Raw genomic sequence first — 21,335 nt, 5'->3', positions numbered from 1 at the left:
TGCAAACCCGTGGCAACCATCCGGACAGGCCAGGAATGATCCACATGATCCCTCACAGGTTGTATGTATGTACGTACGTACTATTATGTATGCGTCTGTCTTTGTTATCCACGGTTTTCAGAGTACGTAGCTTGCTAACATCAGAGAATCTACATCTGTTTCTACACTGATTTCGCTCCCATCCCGAGTTTCAGTGATTCACTAGGTTGCTAGTACCGTACTTGCTACACACCTAATTACTAGATTCTGCACTATGGAGATAGAGTCCCTGATAGCGCCGCATCGCCGACTGAGGTGGGTCGAAACGGTCGTTTATTAGATTCGAGAAGAAGAAAGGGGTGCTGTGCCTCCTTCTAGAATGAACCCATTCTATTTATCATGATTCTTACTTAGTACTCCTTCGATACGGAGCAATAGCCAATGGTAATTGCATGTTCAATAGGACACCCTGTAGATTTTTCTAGCACGTTTCCTCCAAGGATCGCTGTTTCATATCTTTAATGTTAGATTCCGGCCTTGCCACTGGAATTTAGGACCATTCCGCAATTTCCGCATTATTTAGTTAGCTTATATTAATATTGAGAAAAGAAAAGAAATTAATACGCACTTCGCTATATTGCTCCTATTCATTATAACACAAAAATATGGCTCATCAAGAAAACAGTCACCTGGTACGGACTAATGGAGTGTTGATGCTTCCTGCCAGGGGTTGTCCCACTTCTTGGTCTAGCTGTGACTAGTTCAACGAGTTAAAACACGCACCGTCCATCTAGAATTGTCAGTGGCCATCATACGTTGACTACGATCTCAGCATGATCTTGGCATCTGCGTGGCTATGCTCATCATTAAAAATACGCGGTTGCCCCCCTTTTCGACCAATGTTACTCGCCCGAGAGATCGTCGGAATTATTATCTAAGTCATAACCCCTATAATAATGATAATATTTTTGACCTAGCCCTTATTTTGAAATTAGACATAATCGCTAAAATCTACGACAAAGATAGCCCTAAAGGTTCCCTTCCTAATACAGGAATTCTGATTCCATAGGCAAAGGTAAGTAATAAATCTGTATTATTACATAAAATAACTATGTAGTGGTGCGTTTTGGCCGTTTGGTATTGTAATAGCCGCTAAACTATCTATAGAATATGATGCCTGATATTTGATTGGCCACAAGGGCATGTAGAAAAATATCTCATTATTAACGTTTATTCTATATTGTTTTTCAGGATTTAGACAATTTAAATAAAATTTTCAGCCAGGAAAATTGTCATTATGTCTTGAGGGATATAAATTGATATGTTCTGCGTGTAGCTGCCGACTATGATGATATAACCATCGCCCAAACATTGAAGCTAGCAAAAGCCTACATCAATAAGTCAAGCTGATGAAAACGAGTCCAGAATATCATTCAAAAACTGAATGCAAATATCAGTCTTTGTCAAAAAAGGTGCCATATGACTGCTCCCAGCTATTTCCTTTACAATCCACTTCTTACCAGTCGCTGCTATCATGCCGTATTGTGCAGCCTGGGGAACGGCCTGGTCGTCGCCGGTAACAATGTAAGCATAGCGACCTTCGTAACTCGGTTCAGCCCAGGCAGGGTTCGGCTGGTCTGATGTAAAGGCCAGGTTTGAGTGTGGTTTTAATTGTGCAGCAATTTGACTTGCAAGGTCTGGGTCTACATCAGCTGCAAGTGTTTTTTCTGGGTTGTCTGCGACATTGACGCCCTTTTCAGGCTAATAAACCAATAAGATGAAGCATTAGTGTTCGGTTCTTGATGAAGAAGTTTCTGTGAAGTTATGACGATTTCCCTACCTGATCAAGTAATATCCAATCTGGCAATTTGCCACCCTGTAAACCGGCACAGCTTAGCCCTTGAGGAACTAGAAATGCACCTATGCATATCAGCCCTAGAACGCCACCAGCCTGGCCATTTCCGACGCGCTCCGTTTTCGAAAAGCCGCTGGCTGCCGCACTGCCCGGCATGGATGCATACGAATGCATCAAGACGACGACGTCTTTTCCTTGGTCCTCGACTAAAGGCTTGATTACATGGTTGCGAATAACTTCGGCATCGCGGTGGCAGCTAGCGCTTAGACTATCCACCGGGTCAAAGGACGGATATGGTGCATAATATACTGTAAATCCTTCTTTTTCCAAAGCATGAAGAAACGAAGCGTAGGAGACCTTTGGAATCCAGGCACCGGGCACGAAAATAATTGTTGGCTTCGACATGGTAATTTATTGAGTGAAATATATAGGCCAGGCTATTTGTATGTAACTAGCCGTGGACAATTAAAGAAAAGGAAGCACGTAGGTGAAGATCAAACTGATCTTTACTGCCAGTCGTCGGGTTAAGTGGGCATTTTCTTGTTTCCGCAAACAATGTTTTGTGCGCGCGCAAGTTTATTGCGGAACGAAGTCAGTCTTGACAGGTATATTTAAAACTACAAATTTAAGCTACCTATGTCGTTCTATTCTGAATCTTAGAAATAAGGGTTAGGCCCTTAAGTCCTGAATAACTAGTAACTATATATGTTTCCCAAGCTTAACAGCCATTCAATGTAGGATACTGCATGTGGGAAAATTAGCGAGCAATTTTTCTAGCAAATTATAACAGAATAAATAACCAACATTCTCTCTTTAAAGACCTTAGAAATATAGTGTTGGCTTTTGCATTCATACAAGATGATGATCACTCTAGCTAGCTGTCAAGTTGGGGATTTCTCATAAAGGTTTGTATTCTAAGGCATCAAGATAAATGTATTACGAGGCATAATTCTATTCTACATCGTATTGGCTAATGTTTACATGCATACTCCGTACATGCATGTAAAATATGACTAGAATATGAGCTCATATGCAATGCATCCTGCCCGACATACTCGTGTGATCTATCTACTCAACATAAGAAATCTCATAAGGTGGGTGCCAATTAAAAAGGTTGTATACGGTCAGATCAGGGATGCATGTCAATTCATGTTATGTCTAAATCACTAGTCTAAGTGAACAAGAAAATCAAATCCTGAACAGGTAGGATATCTACGCAGATCACTCGTCTGCAATGTCATAAAACTCAACTTCGGCAATCATCGTCCTAGCTGGAATAGTAACACAGATCGGAAATCCGCCGTAATCCGGATCTTCACTGGGCATCATGGCAAACTTGCCACTCCTCGTCTCATCGCCATTCAAGGTCCTTGCTGTACCGAGTTTACCCGTCGCTTTATCGAGTACGAATTTCTCTTCAAAGCGAAGAATCCCCGTGAACGTGCTACTGGGCAATAGACTGCGCGCACGGATTTGGAACCCCCATCCGATGAGCAGGAATTTGGCTTCGCCTAGATGAATGACCATGCCGCAGCATGCACTGCGCTTTCCAAACACAAAGCACGGCTCAATGGTTATCTCATAGTGAGACCAGTGGTTTATGACAAGAGGCTTGACATTGTCCGGGCCAGATCCAGGCAACTCATCGAAAAAGAACCCGACGGATGAAGTGCGCGAAGTTCGCTGCGCCTGAAGTACGATCTGAGATACAGAGTCGAGAAGACCGTAATGTTTTGTGAAGGCACTGGTCTCAGGTTCCAAGGTATCAATTCCAAATGGGGAAACGCCAATGGCTTGATACGAGCCATACGCTGCCCAAATGCGTCGCGCGCCGTACTCATCCCGGCGCTGTTCGGGTATGAAGAGTGGCTGATCGCGGTGCCTGTATTTGTGACACGAGCTTGTATATTTGTTCAGGTAAACATCCGGTGCAATAAAGTCTAGCGAAGGAGCAAACTGCTGCCAAATATCTAGAACATTGCTGGTGCCTCCACCAGAAGGATAATCGCCAGGATTGCCACCGCCGCCCACGATGACGGGAAAGGAATTGTCGCCGTCATCGCCGACGTAGTTTTGCCAGACATTGGTGTAAAGTGGGATATCGTATTCTTTTTTTCCGGCCTCGGCTACGCGATTGAGATAAAGTGAGTAGTGGTACGCCATGAAGAGCTCGTCAGTGTGAGGGTCCTTTCCAAAGACCTGCTCCCAGGAGCTACCCTCTGCACTCTGCTGAGCACGAAAGAAAGTTAGATTTTCCTTAAAGTCACCGTGAAGATTATCCCAGTCTTTAGCAAGATAGGCAAGCAGGTCTTGCGGCACTGGCTCGGCAAATCGCTTCTCGGCTGCCGCTGAGCCGTCACGAGAATCTCCAAGCAGTCCAGTCTCATTCTCAACTTGAACCATGATGACAGTGGAATGCTCGCCATCAAAGTCCTTGAGGTGTTTCATCAGCGTGGCAAACGCCTTCGCATCGGCTTTGGGTGCTTCGTCATGGAAGATTGAAAGGACGTCTCCCGTGGCTAGAACACCACCTGCATTACGTAGTTTAGCTCGAGGAAAGCGTTTGACATCGGTCTTTATCCAGCTTGGAACGTAGGTAGAGATTCCTATCCCCAATTCCAGTTAGCTATGCAAGGAATAAAACGAGACTTGCTATTTACCATTCTTGAATGAGCCGAACCACAAAAGCACCAGATGCAGCCCATGATTTCTAGCACCGAGGATGACTTTATCAAGTTCTTGAAAGTCAAATTGGCCCTCGACAGGCTCAATCAGCTCCCAGGTCACGCATCCAAGTACAGTGTTGTAATGAGTATCCACCAGTTTCTGCCACACCGTGTCCATGTACTCAGCCGAGGTTAGCGAGGAGTTTTGAAGCTCACCCCCAAGAATCAAAAAGGGATTTCCCTTAACGATGAGCTCTTTACCCGTTTCCGTCTTGCGGAAGTGGGGGTAACTGGAGGAAGAAGACATGGTAGAAATGGTAGCAGGCTGTTAGCTGCGAGTGAAAATATTTCAACATGTTCAACAGAGCTCAGTGAGGACAATGATTTATATACTCTTCATACTGCGTTGTTTTCCCCTCGCTTCCGAGTGGCATGGGATCCTCTGCTGCCGGTAAGTCTGCTGCATGATGTCGTGAGGGGATTCAAGAAGAAGATCCGGCATTGAGAAAACATTATTGGACGTTATCCCGCAATGGATTGTTTCCCCGCATATGCCCCATAAGAACGAAACACGAGTCAATCTGTGGACAAATGAAGACTTGAGCTGGAATCGGGGGGAATATCCGAGTAGAGACCGGGGGAATCACCGGCCGCCGGGTTTGACGGGATGCGATTGGCAGATATCCCGGCGAGACGCTTGCCCATGCTTTCCCCGGATTTCTTAGTCCAGCACGGACTGCAAGGTAGAATCAACCGGGAATAATGAAAGAAGTTGGCTGTGGGAGCATTTTGGCTGTTATATGTTCATTATGTATAAATGCCACTGGTTTCCCGGCCTTCTTGAAAATATAGACCGTCTTGTCCAGCTGGCCGAATATCGAGATCTCGCACTAAATGCACAGTTTGGCCGTCTCTTTGCCAGTCATGGATGAAGGGAAAGACATTGAGGGCGGTAAAGCCCACGCAGATCATGATGAGCACCCATCTCGTGATTTTCGCCAACCATCTTCTGCTTCGGCTGTCGTTTGGTACAAGCACCCAGGGCTGCGCAGACTATATGCTATGATGCCCATTCTCTTCCTAGGTACGGCTTCTCAAATGTGTAGAATGTCTCGGGTTCTCACCTATAGTAGGATCAACAATCAATGGCTACGATGGGTCCTTACTCAATGGCTTGCAAACAATGCCCCCCTGGGATGACTGTGAGTATTGGTAGTCTCCCTTCAAATTCATACCGAGACTTACCATTCAAGACTTCAACAACCCAACTGGCGCTAGACTGGGCCTCTTCACCGCAATCCAGAATATAGGCGGCTTCTGTTCTCTTTTCTTTGGTACGTATTCAAGGAACTCTGGGTGCCAATAAGCTAACGGCGTGGTAGCATCTTATGCCGCCGACTTGCTTGGACGTAAAGGAGGAGTCTTGCTCGGCCTGCTGGTTTTATTCGTTGGAACTATTATCCAAGTTGTCCCTTCCGTCAACTCTGGAATGTACATTGCAGGAAGATTTCTAGTCGGTTTGGGGTTTGTGTGTTCACTCCTTTGATAAATTCATAGACTGACGATTTGAATTTAGGTCAAACGTTGCTCAAGGATCCGCACCCCTTTTAATCACTGAGCTTGCTCACCCACAACACCGCGGCACACTGACGACAATGTACAACACACTTTGGTATTTGGGGTCTATAATCGCCGCTTGGACGGTTTTTGGAACTCTGAAATATAATTCGGACGCAGCTTGGCGGATACCTGTTGGGATGCAAGCAGCCATGCCATTGATCCAATTCTTGGGAATCTGGCTCCTGCCTGAAAGTCCTCGTTGGCTTTGTGCGAAGGATCGAGGCGATGAAGCGTTTCAAGTTTTGGTCAAGGTGATTTTCGCTGATATAATAAAACCTTCAACAAAATCTAACACGTATAGTACCATGGAAACGGGGACGGAACTGATCACTTCTGCGCATGGGAGTTTCATGAGATACAAGAAACCATTCGGCTGGAAAAAGAAAACTCGTCCAACGGTTGGAAATTACTGGTTCAGACCAAAGGGAATCGCAGACGACTGCTTTTGATTGCCATGGTGGCCTTTTTCTCCCAGTGCTCCGGAAATGGTCTCGTATCATACTATCTCCATGATATCCTCAGCTCTGTCGGTATAACCTCGTCATACGATCAATCTATCATTAACGGGGGTCTTCAAATTTGGTCTTTCCTTGTCGCAATTGGCTTTTCATCTTTCTTGGTGGACCGTTGGGGTAGAAGAACACTTTTCATGGTCGCCGGTGTTGGCATGTTAATCAGCTTCAGTGTCTGGACTGGGTAAGCTTCCACCAAACTGCACTGGCACATCAAAAGTCTGACTTTTCCGTAGTTGCTCAGCAGTTTATGCGCAAACGGGAAACTCTGCTGCCGGTAGCGCAGTCATTGCAATGATCTTCCTCTTTTATGGCGTAGCTGGGTTTGCATGGCCCGGTCTGACAGTTTCCTATTGCGCAGAAATTCTGCCATACAATATTCGAGCCAAAGGACTAGCGGTCAATCTCGCCTTGACATCAGCCTCTTCAGTCTTCAACCAATACGTGAATCCGATTGGCCTCGACCACTTGCAGTGGAGATATTATTTTGTCTACATTGCTATCCTTGTCGTTGAGTGCTTCTCTATCTGGTTTTTGTTTGTCGAAACCAAAGGACCGACACTGGAGGAGATTGCAGAACTGTTTGACGGTGAAGAAGCAAACGTTGCCCATATCCAGGGGTCTTCAAAGACTGAAGACCGGTAAAAGAAAGTAATGGAGATTGGATGAATTAATATGTATGTTATAAAAGAGCTTGATTATCGAAGCATGGACAGCGCGTCATCTGCAAATTTCCCTCTTTCTGAAAGAGAATGAGAAGGCGCAGTAGACTCTTCCATAGGAAAAGCATGCTGTAGCAAGAATTTCACAATCCACTTGTCAACTGTGTAGATCTGCTCCATGGACCGCATGCAAACCTTTTGGAAAGTGAAAAGCCTCTCGATCTAGAACAGTCAACTGTCAGCAAAGAGGCATCATAAATAAGCCTACAAAATAGCCTCACCATCATTTCAACAGCAGGCCAATACTCTTTCAACTTCAATAAAGTCGCGAAATTGTCAGATAATCTCGATCTTGTGTCTGGCAATTCCGGATATTCGCCAAATAGTAGAGTGTGCAGTAGCGCTGCAGATGAAACTACTGTCATATGAGCGACAATAACATATACTGCCTCGCATTCTTCTTCCTCGTGAGAGAGTTTGAGAAGGTCGCTGAATGCCGCAGCATGATATTTACAGCGACCAGCATAGAGCTTCTGGTTTGATATTTCTTTTAGCTGGTGATCCAGGTATGGGAAATAGAGCAGAGTAGCGTAGTGGTGATAGCCAAGGTGAAGGGCAACAAAAGCACGTCCTAGACCTTGAGCCGCATGGAGTCTGAGATTTGTTAGAGAGAAATGGTGTTCCGCCGGTAGTACTTCCATAAAACACTCCAAATTGGAAGAAAGACCCTTCGTTATGTATTCGGCCTCCTGCTCATTTAATGTTTCATTGGCAAGACGTTGGTGCAAATTCTGAATACGACCGAAAATTTTCGCCAACATGATCATGTACCCCCAGAGACCGGGCTTTTCAGTCGGATCGGAAGGGGAAACATCTGGGGTTGGCTCCCAGAATTTAAGTTCAACCATAGGCAGGGGGTTGCAGTCATCATCAGTGAGTTGTTTTGGCACTCCTAATCCAGCTGAAGACCATTGATCGATCATATACAGTGACCACCATGTGCGGAGTTTAACTTCTCTTAAAATGGCCCCTTCGTTCAGATTTCCTGAAGGAAGGTGAATTATTTGAGCCAGGCGAAATGCAATTCCTAGACAGTAATGTTAGATATGAAAGGCTAGAAAGGAGAGTTAAGGAATACCGAAAAATAACGACTCTTGTTCTGGCTCTCCTTCTGCACCACAGAGGTTGCCTACAAGGACACTGGCCTGGATATTCTCAAGACTTATATCCAGAAGGTTCATTTTAAAGGCCTCCTTAGCATAGTTAAAAAATTCTTTTGTTCGCTTTCTTGTTCTTGAATCATGGGAGAACCTTCCATCGGACATATTAGATATGATAGCTCGAAATTGAAAATTTTTTCCAAGTTCTTACCGTGCTGCCAAAGCCATCACCCCGTAAAGGATAGTTTTCGGCAATGAGCCTTCGCGCGCCTGGTTTTTCAATGTTGGAGGATGAAATAGCGTGTGCGGCTTGTCATGAATCAACTTGAGATACAAATCTACCAAGTGGTCTCGTAATCCGACGTCAACGTCCGAAAAGTCAGCCAGGCTTTTCAAGGCCCCAGACGAATCTGGAGCAATGCATCTGTGTTTATTTATTGCTGATCTGACAGCCAACGAACATGACTGTTTTCGCGTAAGGCATTGCGAACAAGGGTCGTTGTCTGTCGTGGCTGGACTACATTTGCGTTTTCCCGACCGGCACTGTTTGCATGCTTTTGCAGTTCTCATTCGGGATCTTTGTAGGTAGGTAAAGAAATAATGACAAATTTTGAAGTGTTATGTTGCAAAAATTAGGATGTTTATTCTGGAGAGGATGGAAGAAGGAAGGGGAAGGTCAAGATTAAGTCACGGCGGAGAAGGGGGATGTTAATGGGCGCCGGTGATTGGCTGCTTCATGGCTGATATATATAGTGAGTCAATATCAACATTTCAAGTCCTCATATAAAGAACATTTCGAACCAATAATTTCTACTTAAAAGAGTATTATAGTTCATAGTTTCGTCGATTATCAGCAAAAAGGCTAAAGATAAAACAAGTATATTCATTCGCCCATCCATCAATTCCGCCAACGCAGGTCATTGACACTCGAGTTCCCAGAAGGCATTCAACATGCTGGCTCCCATAGGAATAAGGTTCCCCCCCCCCCTTTGCAATCTATAAACTGTCTAGCTCAAACATTTCTGAGCAAGAAGATATTTGGTTCTCTTTTAATACTTTTTGGAAGCGGGAAAGGAACCAATCAAATCGGAGGCGCATTATTACTACTATAGTGACACGTAGGTTTGCGTCCGGAGCATTCTAAATACCGTTGCTTCTTGCTTCGCCTAATTGGTTCTCCTTAGTATATATCTCGCCACGGACCCCTTACAGTGTTACGCTAAATGTTTACCCCCGGGTGGCCAAACCACGGTAACTGGGTAGCTGCAAGTCTCCTATCTCCAAAAATAGAGGACTTACTCTATGTAGAACGTCACGCTACACATGTTATCCTTGATATCTCGTGTACTTCCAGTTTTGGGGCTGTGCTGGTTCGTTCTTCTGTCACACCTGAATGGGGAAGCCAGCTTTAAACCTATTTTTCCTCCTGCACCAGTTTTCTTCGATTTTGATCCGCTGTCAATTTTTTAAAAGGGTGGATCTCTCTTCACTATACCCATTGTACTTTTTCTTTCTGACAATAACATTTTATATCCAGCTTTTCCGTCTGGAAATGGCTTCAATCGGAAAATGTACCCTTGCGGCAGGTGTTGCCATGCAAGAGACGACGCTAACTCTCGCAAATATCAACTTTGATTTTGCAATCGTCAAGTTTCCAGCACCACTGGAGTTCACAGGTCTAGGAAACTCTCTTTTGAAAAAACGAAAGAATGAGGCTGAGGATGGGAGATTTCATCGTGTTGCTAGAAAGCTCGGAGCGTTGTTTACGGACGAGCTCCACCTCATCTATTCCAGGCATACGGGCAGCGTGCTTCGGAAATCGCGGAGGATCCTAATTTTAACCCAACGGGTGCACAAGTCGATGGACCCTTCAAACAGTTCGTTGGCGCCGATGGCAGGTCTATCTGGGCCGCAGCTACATCCAGACAAGGTGCCCTGAGAGTCCATCTACTTGCTTGCATGTTAGCTCGCATGTGGTCTGGCCCACAGGCAGTATCTATCTGGAGTGAACTAGTTGCAGGAAGGAAAGGAATGTTCTTGGAACAAATTCAGAAAGAGCAGTTCAAGCTATCAACCATGACCGCTTCCCAGATCGAAATCACCACCGAGGAACTTGCCGAATGGGATGCTAGTGCTCGCTCTGCAAGTCAATTTCTTTAAAATAAATATCAGTTGTTGTTTTTTCTTTCAATTTGATCTAACTGCGACACCCAGTGGCTTCTCACCGGAGATGAGGCCAAAGTCGTCCAGCAGAAACAATTGTTACTAATCATAGACAACATGGGAATTCCCGTAGAAAAAAGTCTAAGCAGTTATGACACAATCATGAATACTTGGAAAGAAGCAATGACTACCATGTACTCTCTAGTATCTGATATATCTCATAGTATTCAAAGCGGTGCAACTCTTTTGAGACTCGCATCCTGGCACCTGTATCCAGATATGTCAGTTCAAGGTCTCACTGAGGTCCAACAGAAGGATCATTTGATCCGCCCTGGGGCATAGTCACGTTAAGATTGTTCTGGAAGAATCCAGAAAAGGATGGAGGAGTACTTTGGTCCATGCCTCTATCCCATTTAAGATATTACGGAAGAGCCGTCGAGTCAACTCGAGCGGTCAATGCAAAATCGTCAAGGGTTTCATTTCCAGAGCTAGTTTGCACTGTCGTCAGGCAATTCTCTTTTTGTGGTAGACAATCTTCTCCTTGATCCGTGGGATTCGCATCATCAGGAAATCATACGTCGAGTAATTGGAAACGTTGGAAACCCGGGCTCTATCTACTAATATCTCCCGTGAAGCCTAAGATGAAGGAGCCGATCCTGGAAGAATGGTCTGTGATTAACCACCGGGAATTCGACGGCAAACTTGAAGAAAATTTTGGGAATACATCTCTCCAGCTTTCGCTAACCGGGTACGAACTGCCCGGTAATAGAAACCACGGTTCTCGCGTCCAGGAAGCGTCCTACGTGGAAGCTGTTGTATTGGCCCACGACCAAGGCGAATGGGTCGCTGATGTGAATGTCCTGAGAAATTTATCCTATATATGGAAGACGCCCCCAAGCTGCTCACATCCCACACCTAAAGACTGGGGTTCTACAGGAATTGGGACTCTGATATGCGTTGATAACTGGAATGAGCTCATAGACCCCCGAAACATATCGCTGTTGCGCGAGCCACTAGAAGTTGGCTAGCAAGGACAGCATTGACTGCAGTTGGATTAAAAATGGATTATATTTTTATATTGACACCGGAGGTGATAGATCAACAGAAGGATCGAAACGTGTGCTAGTCTTGTATTAGTGCTATTATCGCCAGGAACAGGGCCGTCGATAATCAGGCCAAGATCTTGATCATTACGTGATACAGCCTTTATGCTAGGATTCAATTAGCTCTCCTCCTCTAACGAGCTTATATCTCACTGTCCCCTCGCATGGCGGCTCCCAAGGATGTCGATGCAGATCAAAGCCCTCCATCTCCGGTATTGGGATACGCGGGAAAATACCCATTTTGAGAACGACTTTTCCGCGAAGGTTTTCTGATTCGGATTTAATCGGGCTATGTAAAGTTAGACTCTGCTCTTGTAGGAATAGATATGTTTATTTATGAACTTGAAACGACAAGCCCGAAGAAGCCGAGAAACAAACCTGCCATCTACCCCGCAGAAACTCCTAATGACTGGCTTCCCAGAGGTCGTCGCATAATCTGCATAGGATTTCAATGTGCCTTTCGTATCGTGTATTTCAACCTTGTCAGATTCTATGAGGAAGTTTGAAGCGACATAGCTGCCTGATGACTTTCGACAATTAGCACAGTGGCATAGATGACCGCGTCGACGGGTGAACAGTTCCGAATCGTGGATTGTAACTTGCACGGAGCCGCAGAGACACGAGCCTGTCATTCCCGTGGCAAATTCGGCTAGATCATGAGCGTTTGGGTTGGCCATTACGTTGTTGCAGGTTGAAGTAATTGCAATAAACGATTTCAAAAAGGACTACGTGGTCTCAAGAAATTTTTGGGAAGAGGGGAATAGCGGAAATCCCGCGTTTTTCCATGCTTATTTATATTGAGTTTAGGCTAGTTGTGATGATTGGCTTCTATTTTAGTATCCTCACATAAGATTGCACAATTTCAAATTATTGCTTGATAAAATCATGGGATTCTCCAATTGCCTGTGAGACTCAGCCCTACATTTCTAGTGGAGGAAATATCACTTTTAAGAAAAATAACAATCACTGATGAAACTCGAAACTTCCTCTTCATGTTAATTTACAACAAGCATCAACAGACATGGCCGTATCACTATAAATTGACATTGTCACTACAACACTTCAAGTTTTGCTATATAATCCATAACTATCACATCTCTAACATCTTCAAAAACAACATCAACTTTGGCGATGTCAGTAAGGTCAAGTATACTTGATGGTTATTAGCATTTCTCATTTACATGTACCATTAGCCATGGCAGTGTGAAACTCACTAAGAATGAACATTTGAATGTTTTTTACCGATTTCCTCGAATTTTCCGACGATATATTTCGTTGCAAGGGCCACGTCATTTCCGCCTGTATAATCCGGGAAAAAGTTTTCAAGAGGGGAATTAACTAGCTTCTTTTTGAGCAAGTCGTATTTGGTAAAGAAAATGGCAATGGTGGTCGTTAAGAACCACTTGGAATCAAGCAATGCTTCAAGTAATTGCAGGCTCTCCCCCATGCAGGTCTAACAGATCATTAGCCTCATATAGAGTTTGCAGGATTTGGTAACATACCTGGTTAATGTCCTCAATCAAAGTTTGGTTATATTCACTCAAAGAAGCACAAAATATCATCAAAGCCATGTTATCGAAACAATGGACCCATTTCTTCCTATCGCTCCGCGCCCCTCCAACATCCCATATGCTTCGGTAGGTTAGCAACATGAAATAATCAAAATTTGCAAAGGCTAAACGTACTCAATCTTTATTCCTTTCAGGTAGAGTTTGTTGCTTGTTATGTTGCTAGTTTTCGTAAGTCTGACCCTGATTATATCATCTTCAGTTGGCAGATAGTCCTGAGTAACTATTCGTTTGGCTTCATTGAAGAAACTACCATACTGTTAGAAAGTATGTGGTATGAGATGCCTGTATCACATACTAAGGAGCTGAATCATACATGTAGAGTAACTCAGTTCGGTGCTTCATTAACTCGTTGATACTTTCATCCTTCCATAATGAAGACATAGCCTCCCCAACTTTCGGATCAGGAGGATTATTACGGTTAGCGGTACGAATATATTTCGTCAGGAATTCAAGATACTCTTGATTTCCTTCATCTCTAGGATTCACATTAAAATACTGCATAGCTTGCAGTACCGAATCTGCCGAATTAAGTAGGTTTCCGTATATAATGGGGCGATATAGAGCCCGCTCTTCTATCGTAGCTCGAGAACCAGACAAAAACCTTAACTGCTTCCAAAGGGTTGATTTACCGCTCTTTTGGGTGCCTTTAAAAAGTATAATTAGCAGTTTTAAGCAGACAGAAGAGATTCAAGTTACCTAAAATCAAGATTTTATACTCGATGTTTCCCCCGGTGCCATTTTCGGCTATCATTCTCACCACTTGTTTATGCCTGTTCTCTGCAGCCCACCGCAGCGGTGTCCACCCATTTTTATCTTTGGAGTCAAGATCAGCTTTATTACTTAGCAAAATGCCCACGATCGCATGATGCCCATTTCCCGCAGCTTGACAAAGAGCCGTTTTGCCACTAAAGACGTCGACTGCGTCAATCTTGCATTTCTTCTCGATAAGAAGAGAAACAATTTTCTCGTGTCCATTAGAAGCAGCAAGCCAAAGCGGGGTGACTTTTGATTTTGCTTCCAAGTCTATAAAGGCCCCCCGTGTACTTGAAAGCCATTGTACGATATCAAAATGACCCCTAGCAGCGGCGTGATGCAGAGGAGTATAATTCTCCACGTCTAACGAGTCAACATTGCAGATCTTTAGAAGGCCCTCTATCATCTCATGATATCCCAATTTTGACGCGATATGAAGCACGGGAAGACTCTCATCAGCAAGGGGAAGGTTGCAAACTTGCTGTACGTATTTTCCGGACTGGAGTGCAATGGTGAAAAGAGGCATATGCCGCTCTTTGACAGCCCATCCAAGGAGACTATGTAAGCGTGACGGTATTGATCGTCCACCCAGATCCCAAGGATGAAAGTTCCAGGTTTCGTTGAAGTTTGTTGCGAGTTGTTCAAACTTGTCCCACACTGGGGAAAACCGTGTTATCCATTTTGTTTGTGGAGCCCAGTTCTTGACGGCATAGTCAAGGAACTTGAATTGTTTTCTGTCTGGTGTAGAAGATGTGCGTATTCTCTGAAATTGTAGAGTAGTGGGCCGTTTTCCCTTCTTTGGAGTCCGAAAGAAGTGTCTGAACGGGGATGCAATGGCCTCGCCTGCAAGGAAAGTCGGGTTTGGTACCACAGAACTTGTTGTCTCATGGCCCTTTTTTTCTACCGATAAATTAAAATTCGAAAAAGAAAGATAAGCGATGCAGAACTCTCCGCACTGTAGTTGTCCTTGCTCTTCATTGATGGGGTATGTTGAAGCAATGGCGTCTCGATGCTTCTCGAGATATAATTTCACAGATGAGTGTGCAAAACGAACACAGTGATCGGCTGGGTCTAAGACCACAAGGTTTGCACAACAGCCGATAATGAAATCTTCCTGTGGTACTTTTTCGCCGTCCCATGCAGTATCCGACAGGTCAAATGCTACCGCTTCTTTCAGTTCCTCAATATGAAGTGGCCTGGTAGCAAAGCTAACCCATTTAAGGACTTTCAAAGCTCTGTTATCAGTATCTTGAGAGGTTATTCTTTGGATGCAATAGTGATATGTCTCCTCTAGATCCTTGGGTAGCTGGTTTAATGCTAGCCTGATTTCTGCGTCCGTGAAGCACGTACTCCATAGAATCTCCAGCTGGAGATAGACCCAAAGAAACCTTCACTATGTTAGTAAATAGAAGTATAGAATATAATAAAAGAAGAATGCCGAAGCTGGATTCATACATTCCTGATGATTCAGTTAAAAGCACGCTCTTAATTTCTTCCAGCAATTGGCGATCATTGGTAAGTTTTCTGGACATTGTTTTGTCCAAAATGCTTGTTTCTATATACCTTTTAATGTCCCCCATAACATTTCCCAGTGTTGAGATTTGGCAAATTCCTGGAATGAAGGTTGCAATGTTTATAAAACCTGAGATCTGCTCCCTACTAAAGAGTAAAATGCGTGACCCTTGCAGTGATCTGGAGCCCCGGAATATCGACTGGATGGATTTGAGGAAGCGGTTGCTGTTTTCCTCATCAAGGGCATCAATCCCATCGACAATATAAACCGTTTTTGGCACATCATAGAAAACCTGCATAAAAATGTCTTGAAGATCTTCAAAATCTGGTACTATCCGATCATTTCCGAAGAAACTTTGAAGTTTTCCTGCAAGGTCCTTTGAAAAGGGCTTAGAGTACCGACGTAAGAAATCGCCTAGCTGTTTGATAAAGCTGGAAAGAATGTATGATGCTTGCAGCGTTTCACCCCGTTCATTTTGGCAGTAAAAGAATACTGTGGCAGGGGGAAGCTCGGAGTAACGATATTTTGCAGCATCTATTGCTGCGGTCCTATTGATTGTTAGACTTTATTTACGGTAAAAGGTGCAAGAGAACTAACGCGATCATTGTTTTGCCAGAGCCAACTAAACGAGTTGATTAGCATTCAACTCAATGCACATCGGAAACAAGCTTACTCTTGCCTGAGCACCACAAACTGGAGGAACCCCCCTCGTTAAACCATGCTTTGAAGTCCGGGTGGTCCAGAAACCATTTGGTGCTATCTGTGAGCCGTTTATGAGACAGTCTTCTGTGAGCTTTCTCATAATCATAGCTGGAAATTCGCTTGAGGAGTCTCTCGTCATCGTGGTGATCTATAACCTATTATTAGCCGCTGATAGGCCGAGTGCTTGTAAGCGCGCTTACAACTTCGCTGAACTGCACTACTAGTAGATGGCTTCGCCCCAGCTGCGATTGTTTCATGGTGATGAAATACTAACAAGATCAGACACCCGTTAATTAGATCAACTGTTTGATTAATCGGACAGCAGCTTACCAGCACCAGCAGACTGTGTTGGCGTGTCTACTAACTGATTTGTCTGGACAACAGTGAGAAGTTCTTTAGCATATGCAGCTGCTGTTGCTGCCGCGTATCCTTGCCACTGTTTGTTTTTATGTGAATCTGCATAGTCACAAATACCCCGAATCACCAAACATGGGAAGTTGTCCATCAATCCCGCAGCTTCCATCTCGAAGCAGAGGATGCCTAGTTCCTGTGCCAGTTTATCCCGTATGCGGCCATCTTTCATGACCTGATTTGCAGACGCAATGAGCCCATAATGAATAGTAGGATCATGACTAGGTCTAGCAACTCGTTTCACTTCACTGCCTGTATCACAGTTGACACATGTATCTTCTGATTCGCTGTGGTCATATTTGGAATGAAATAACTGATCACGGGTGTTAGAAGGATACGCAAAACTATCTCTCATGACAGGGTATTTCGCTATTATTTCAGACAGGAGAGTTGGGACTTGGTTTTTCCCTATCATGTGCGCTGCTTGCAGTCTAGAGACAGCTGTTAAGAGCACCGTCGGTGGCTTATTGAGAATGCCGGTCCGCTCAAAACGACCGCCGCTCAACGCTTTGCCATAATCATACTGTACAATCCCACCAAAGTCCCTTGTTGGTTTGCTGACAACAACATCGCCAAGTCGAATATCGGAATCTGTAGTAGGCACTCCCCCGCCAATACCAACCATCAGGCCAAAACGGATTGACCCGAATGTTGATCGTATCTGGCTCGCTATTGTCGCAGCTGAGTTTGTTCCATACACGCCTACTGGAAGGCACGCAATAACGATATTGTGATTATGAATCCGACCAAAAATGTATGTGTTATCATCATTCCGTGGGGTTGATAAACGGGGGTGTATCTCATCCAGCATCGCCTCAGCGACCGCCATCTCCAATGGGAGGGCTGAGATCCATGCGATTGTATAATCATTGTGGCTAAAGCGTCTGTTGGTCGCACTAATAGACGTCACCATTTTGTCATCGCCCATTCATACGTGAGAAACAGTTCCTGGGTGCTTCAGCGCATTATTATTACGCAGAACAGGCATCAAAACGGTGACCAAGGAACACGCACTGCACAGCGCTGGCCAGTGAACACTGCGATAATCAACATGCGGGGGAAATGTTCAGCGTAAAATTGGGGGCTAGGCTCAAGTTGGGCGCCAAAGCTAACTAGATGTAGTAACGGTATCCTCTATGTGCTAAGTTATAGAACCAATTTCTTTTCGCGCGCAGCGAGGCTGAACCAGCGTTTGAGATAAATACGACTTTGCCTTTGAAGTGCAATGTCGGCATAAAATGTGCTGGTAACTGCCCGGCTTAGTTTCCTTGACAATCACCTTGCAATTACATGTTTTACAAGTATGTAAAAAGACTTGTACTTGGTGATATATATTCGATCTGTTTAAAGAAGTAATGTTTGTTCAAATCGTGCCTATCAGCACTCAGAATCATAAGTGGCAGTTTTGGATCTCCTGGGCTGTTCTTGGTGATTATGTAGAGACAACCAAAAGGACCCTTTGAGAGATTGGTCAGTATCCTGAAGAAACATTGAACCGGGGATCATTGCAACCTGATATAGAGGTCCGTATAACCTGCCCGGGCACCTGTGTACATGTATATAAGGGCTATTACATGTACGACGATGCCATTAAAGCTATAACAAGACAGACCGCTTGCCCTTGAAAAGAAAGGCATGTCTTGGATTGATGTCAGCATCGGGTCAACATCGGGTCAGTAACCCTAACCCTAACCCTAACGCAGCGGCGAGGTACAACATGTACCCACCGCTGTGAGACAGAGACGCAATCTGTTAGTAATGCAGTCAAACAGACAGCATAGAAATGACAAAGAGAGAGTTCCACTTCTCCAGATATTGCTTGGCGAGCACGTTATCGAGAAAAACTATTCTTAGTACAGTTAGCTGGTCGCCTTGCCCCGCTGTATTGACTCTGGGCTTTGCCCGTATCATTAATTTATGCGAAAATTCAGGAATAGCGCGTAGAAACAGGTCCAATTAGCAGGCCTGGACAAAAAACCAACCAAACTAAAGCGAAATTAAAGCAAGGCAAAAAGCGCAAGAAACAAATCACGCCCGAGATCCGCAGCGGCGGGAGTCGGCGCTTATCCGCGACTGTCGATAACATCATTCTCGCAGACGCTCGCGTGATCCGACAGCCCCCGCCGTGTCACCAACCCAGCATCCCCCTTTTCTCGCCTGCACAATGGCTTGTTTCTTCGATTCATTTCATTCGGAACTGCTGCTGGGCCCTCGCGATCGGCCTGCCACCAGAAAATGTCATGGGCGAGTTAAAGCAATCCGCCAGCTGTCTGATATGCCGCCGCCGCAAGGTGTGTATTGAGTCCCTATCCTATGCACCATGAAGCCTTGCGCATACCGCGTCCAAGGCAAGGCCACCGTGTCGCCCCGGCTACTGACTGACTGTGATACTCCAGATCAAATGTGATCGCACTCCGGGGTCTTGCAACAAATGTCGCGCCTTTGGAGAGCAATGCATGTATGCATCGGAAGCCGCCACGGATGTCGGTGCTGCAACCTCAGCCAACAACACCAACAGCAATAGCAACAACAACAGCAGCAGCAGCGATGGTGTCTGCCCCAGCGACTCCATCACGCAGGCTGGACTCAAGCGTCGCCGCGTGCTGCGGTCTTGTCTCGAGTGTAAGCGGACAAAGGCCAAGTGCTCCGGCGGCCCTGTGTGCAGCAGATGCGCAAAGAAGGGCATGAGTTGCCTTTTTTACGACCAGCCCGAGCAGGACATGCGAGAGGAGCCTGTTGTCCATAGGTCCTCTCGGTCCATGCCGACATGGCTTGCAACCAAGAACTTGCCGTCTATCGACCATATCCGCGAGCTCATTGACATTTACTTTGCCCAGATCCACACCGTCCGCTGCATGGGGTTCCTGCACATTCCGAGCTTCATGGAACGGTTCAATGACCCCCGGAATGTATACTCCGAGGTGTCCGGGCTCATCTACATTATGTGTGCCCTCGCTGCCCCCTTCTACTATGCGAAACTTGTCGGCGCGGCCGAGGAAGACTTGGGCGCCGGCGTCCGCTTCTACGATGCCGGCAAAGGCTGGGCCGAGTCTGCCATGCAGTGCGTGTTTTCCAACTATGGCAACCCGTCAATGGAATGTCTCATGACGGAGATACTGCTACATGAACACTATCTTCGAAGCGGCGATTATACCAAGGGATTTCTGATCTCTGGATCTATCGCCAGACGAGTGCAACTGCTGCACCTCAACATGGAGAATGACTATGACCTTTTTTGTCAAAAGGGCCAAACTCCTTGGTCTTTTAAAGAAAGCCGGAGACGTCTCCTATGGGCTTGCTACCTCCTAGACGCATCTATCGAATGTGGTATTGACCAGCTTCGCTTCACGTCTTCCGATGACGCCCAAATCCAGTTGCCGTGCACCGACGATCTCTTCATCCGGAACACCCCTTGTGTTACAGAGATGTTAAAACGGGGCAAGATTCTGCCTTTTGTCGATGCTTCTTTAGCCACTCGCACCGCTGACAATGTCGACATGCGTGGGTACTATATTCGTGCAATTGTCATCCGCTCCAAGATACTGCGATATGTCAAGAACATGGACGGCGAAATTCCATGGCAAGCCAATGTCAACTCACAATTCTACCAACTGGACGGTGAATTAAAGGACTTGGAGAGCTCGATAACAGAGAGCCTCAAAATGTCGCCCGAAAATGTCTACATCTACAAAGCTTCCGGTCGCTTGAATCTCTTCTTCGGCCTGCATATTCTTATTCATCAAACATTCAACGATTTATATCGCATTGGAGTCCCTAAACTCGTTTTACAAAATTCTGCGACAAAATGGGTCCGAGATAATGCCCCCAGCGACTTCACTGCTCTTTGCTATCGCACATGTGTTAGCAAGGCTGTCCAAATTGGCAACCTTCTTCGGGATCTCTGGAACTGTCACAAGCCCAGTCTCGTCGACCTTCCGTACGCAGTACACACGCAAATTTGCAGCAGCGTATTAGTCACGAGTCTCACTTCATGGACCGAATCCGAACCTATCCTACCTCAATTTTCCCACCGCGACTACCAAGACATTCTTCAAACCAATACGAGAATCCTCAGGTACCTTCAACGGTACATCAAAGCCGATCTATACTACGAATCTGCCAACCAGGCGTTGAGAAGATTCAACAGTGCTCCCTTGTCATCACCCCAACCGGGTGGCCAGGGCGGGAACTCCGTTAGTGCTAGTAGCACCGTGATGGATCCTGTGGATAAAAGCACTAGCACTAGTCCTTCCCAGTTTTCATTAGCGTATATTCTAAACCCACTGGGTGCATACCCAATGCCCCAAAAGGACATATACGGCCGCCACCGGTCAGAGTCGAGTGAAAGCACGGTCGAACCGGGTCTCGCCAATTCCGCCGGCCGGAGTAGCCCGGAAATATACTCTCCAAGCACAGACAGCGTGTCGAGCCACGAAGAGAATTTTTTCCCCAATCCAGACTGGGGAACGGAAATTCCAATTATGGATGGCATGGGCTACCCGACCTTTTTAGAACAAGCTCCTGTCGGAGCGTATTGATGGATTTATAGAAGATTTGATGAAATTGGAAGCTCGGAGATTTACCAGAGCATGAAATGGCTATGAGATACCCAGGGTCTATTTGTTGAAATTGAATCGATTTTTTTTGCAACTTAGCTATATGTAA

General features: G+C 45.4%; 7 protein-coding genes across 7 annotated transcripts; 3 read left to right on the top strand and 4 right to left on the bottom strand.

Annotated features, from left to right (window-relative positions):
• Positions 1–1,380: 1,380 nt before the first annotated feature.
• Positions 1,381–2,239, bottom strand: TRUGW13939_02630 (uncharacterized protein; the record flags this gene model as incomplete). Its single annotated transcript, XM_035485821.1, has 2 exons — positions 1,381–1,740; positions 1,820–2,239. The coding sequence occupies 2 exons, from the start codon at positions 2,237–2,239 to the stop codon at positions 1,381–1,383; spliced, it is 780 nt and encodes a 259-aa protein (XP_035341714.1).
• Positions 2,240–3,055: 816 nt separating this feature from the next.
• On the bottom strand, positions 3,056–4,807 carry TRUGW13939_02629 (uncharacterized protein; the record flags this gene model as incomplete). Its single annotated transcript, XM_035485820.1, has 2 exons — positions 3,056–4,440; positions 4,495–4,807. The coding sequence occupies 2 exons, from the start codon at positions 4,805–4,807 to the stop codon at positions 3,056–3,058; spliced, it is 1,698 nt and encodes a 565-aa protein (XP_035341713.1).
• A 617-nt stretch (positions 4,808–5,424) lies between these two features.
• On the top strand, positions 5,425–7,277 carry TRUGW13939_02628 (uncharacterized protein; the record flags this gene model as incomplete). The annotated part of the gene is made up of 7 exons (XM_035485819.1): positions 5,425–5,584; positions 5,634–5,702; positions 5,754–5,834; positions 5,883–6,024; positions 6,077–6,371; positions 6,422–6,816; positions 6,869–7,277. 7 exons carry the CDS (start codon positions 5,425–5,427, stop codon positions 7,275–7,277), a joined length of 1,551 nt encoding a protein of 516 aa, XP_035341712.1.
• A 53-nt stretch (positions 7,278–7,330) lies between these two features.
• Positions 7,331–8,877, bottom strand: TRUGW13939_02627 (uncharacterized protein; the record flags this gene model as incomplete). Its single annotated transcript, XM_035485818.1, has 4 exons — positions 7,331–7,516; positions 7,576–8,381; positions 8,433–8,605; positions 8,666–8,877. Coding segments are annotated over 4 exons (1,377 nt in total), but the record flags the coding sequence as incomplete, so codon positions are not given.
• A 1,129-nt stretch (positions 8,878–10,006) lies between these two features.
• Positions 10,007–10,614, top strand: TRUGW13939_02626 (uncharacterized protein; the record flags this gene model as incomplete). The annotated part of the gene is made up of 2 exons (XM_035485817.1): positions 10,007–10,192; positions 10,249–10,614. 2 exons carry the CDS (start codon positions 10,007–10,009, stop codon positions 10,612–10,614), a joined length of 552 nt encoding a protein of 183 aa, XP_035341710.1.
• A 2,158-nt stretch (positions 10,615–12,772) lies between these two features.
• Positions 12,773–17,598, bottom strand: TRUGW13939_02625 (uncharacterized protein; the record flags this gene model as incomplete). Its single annotated transcript, XM_035485816.1, has 11 exons — positions 12,773–12,872; positions 12,935–13,173; positions 13,223–13,352; positions 13,406–13,537; positions 13,587–13,935; positions 13,988–15,432; positions 15,608–16,105; positions 16,155–16,179; positions 16,231–16,407; positions 16,460–16,528; positions 16,590–17,598. 11 exons carry the CDS (start codon positions 17,596–17,598, stop codon positions 12,773–12,775), a joined length of 4,173 nt encoding a protein of 1,390 aa, XP_035341709.1.
• A 1,075-nt stretch (positions 17,599–18,673) lies between these two features.
• TRUGW13939_02624 (uncharacterized protein) lies at positions 18,674–21,208 on the top strand (the record flags this gene model as incomplete). Its single annotated transcript, XM_035485815.1, has 2 exons — positions 18,674–18,961; positions 19,067–21,208. Coding segments are annotated over 2 exons (2,430 nt in total), but the record flags the coding sequence as incomplete, so codon positions are not given.
• Positions 21,209–21,335: the final 127 nt, after the last annotated feature.

Source organism: Talaromyces rugulosus, chromosome II, assembly GCF_013368755.1.
Source record: "Talaromyces rugulosus chromosome II, complete sequence".
NCBI classification, from domain to species: domain Eukaryota; kingdom Fungi; phylum Ascomycota; class Eurotiomycetes; order Eurotiales; family Trichocomaceae; genus Talaromyces; species Talaromyces rugulosus.
This window is presented reverse-complemented; position numbering and strand designations above follow the sequence as displayed.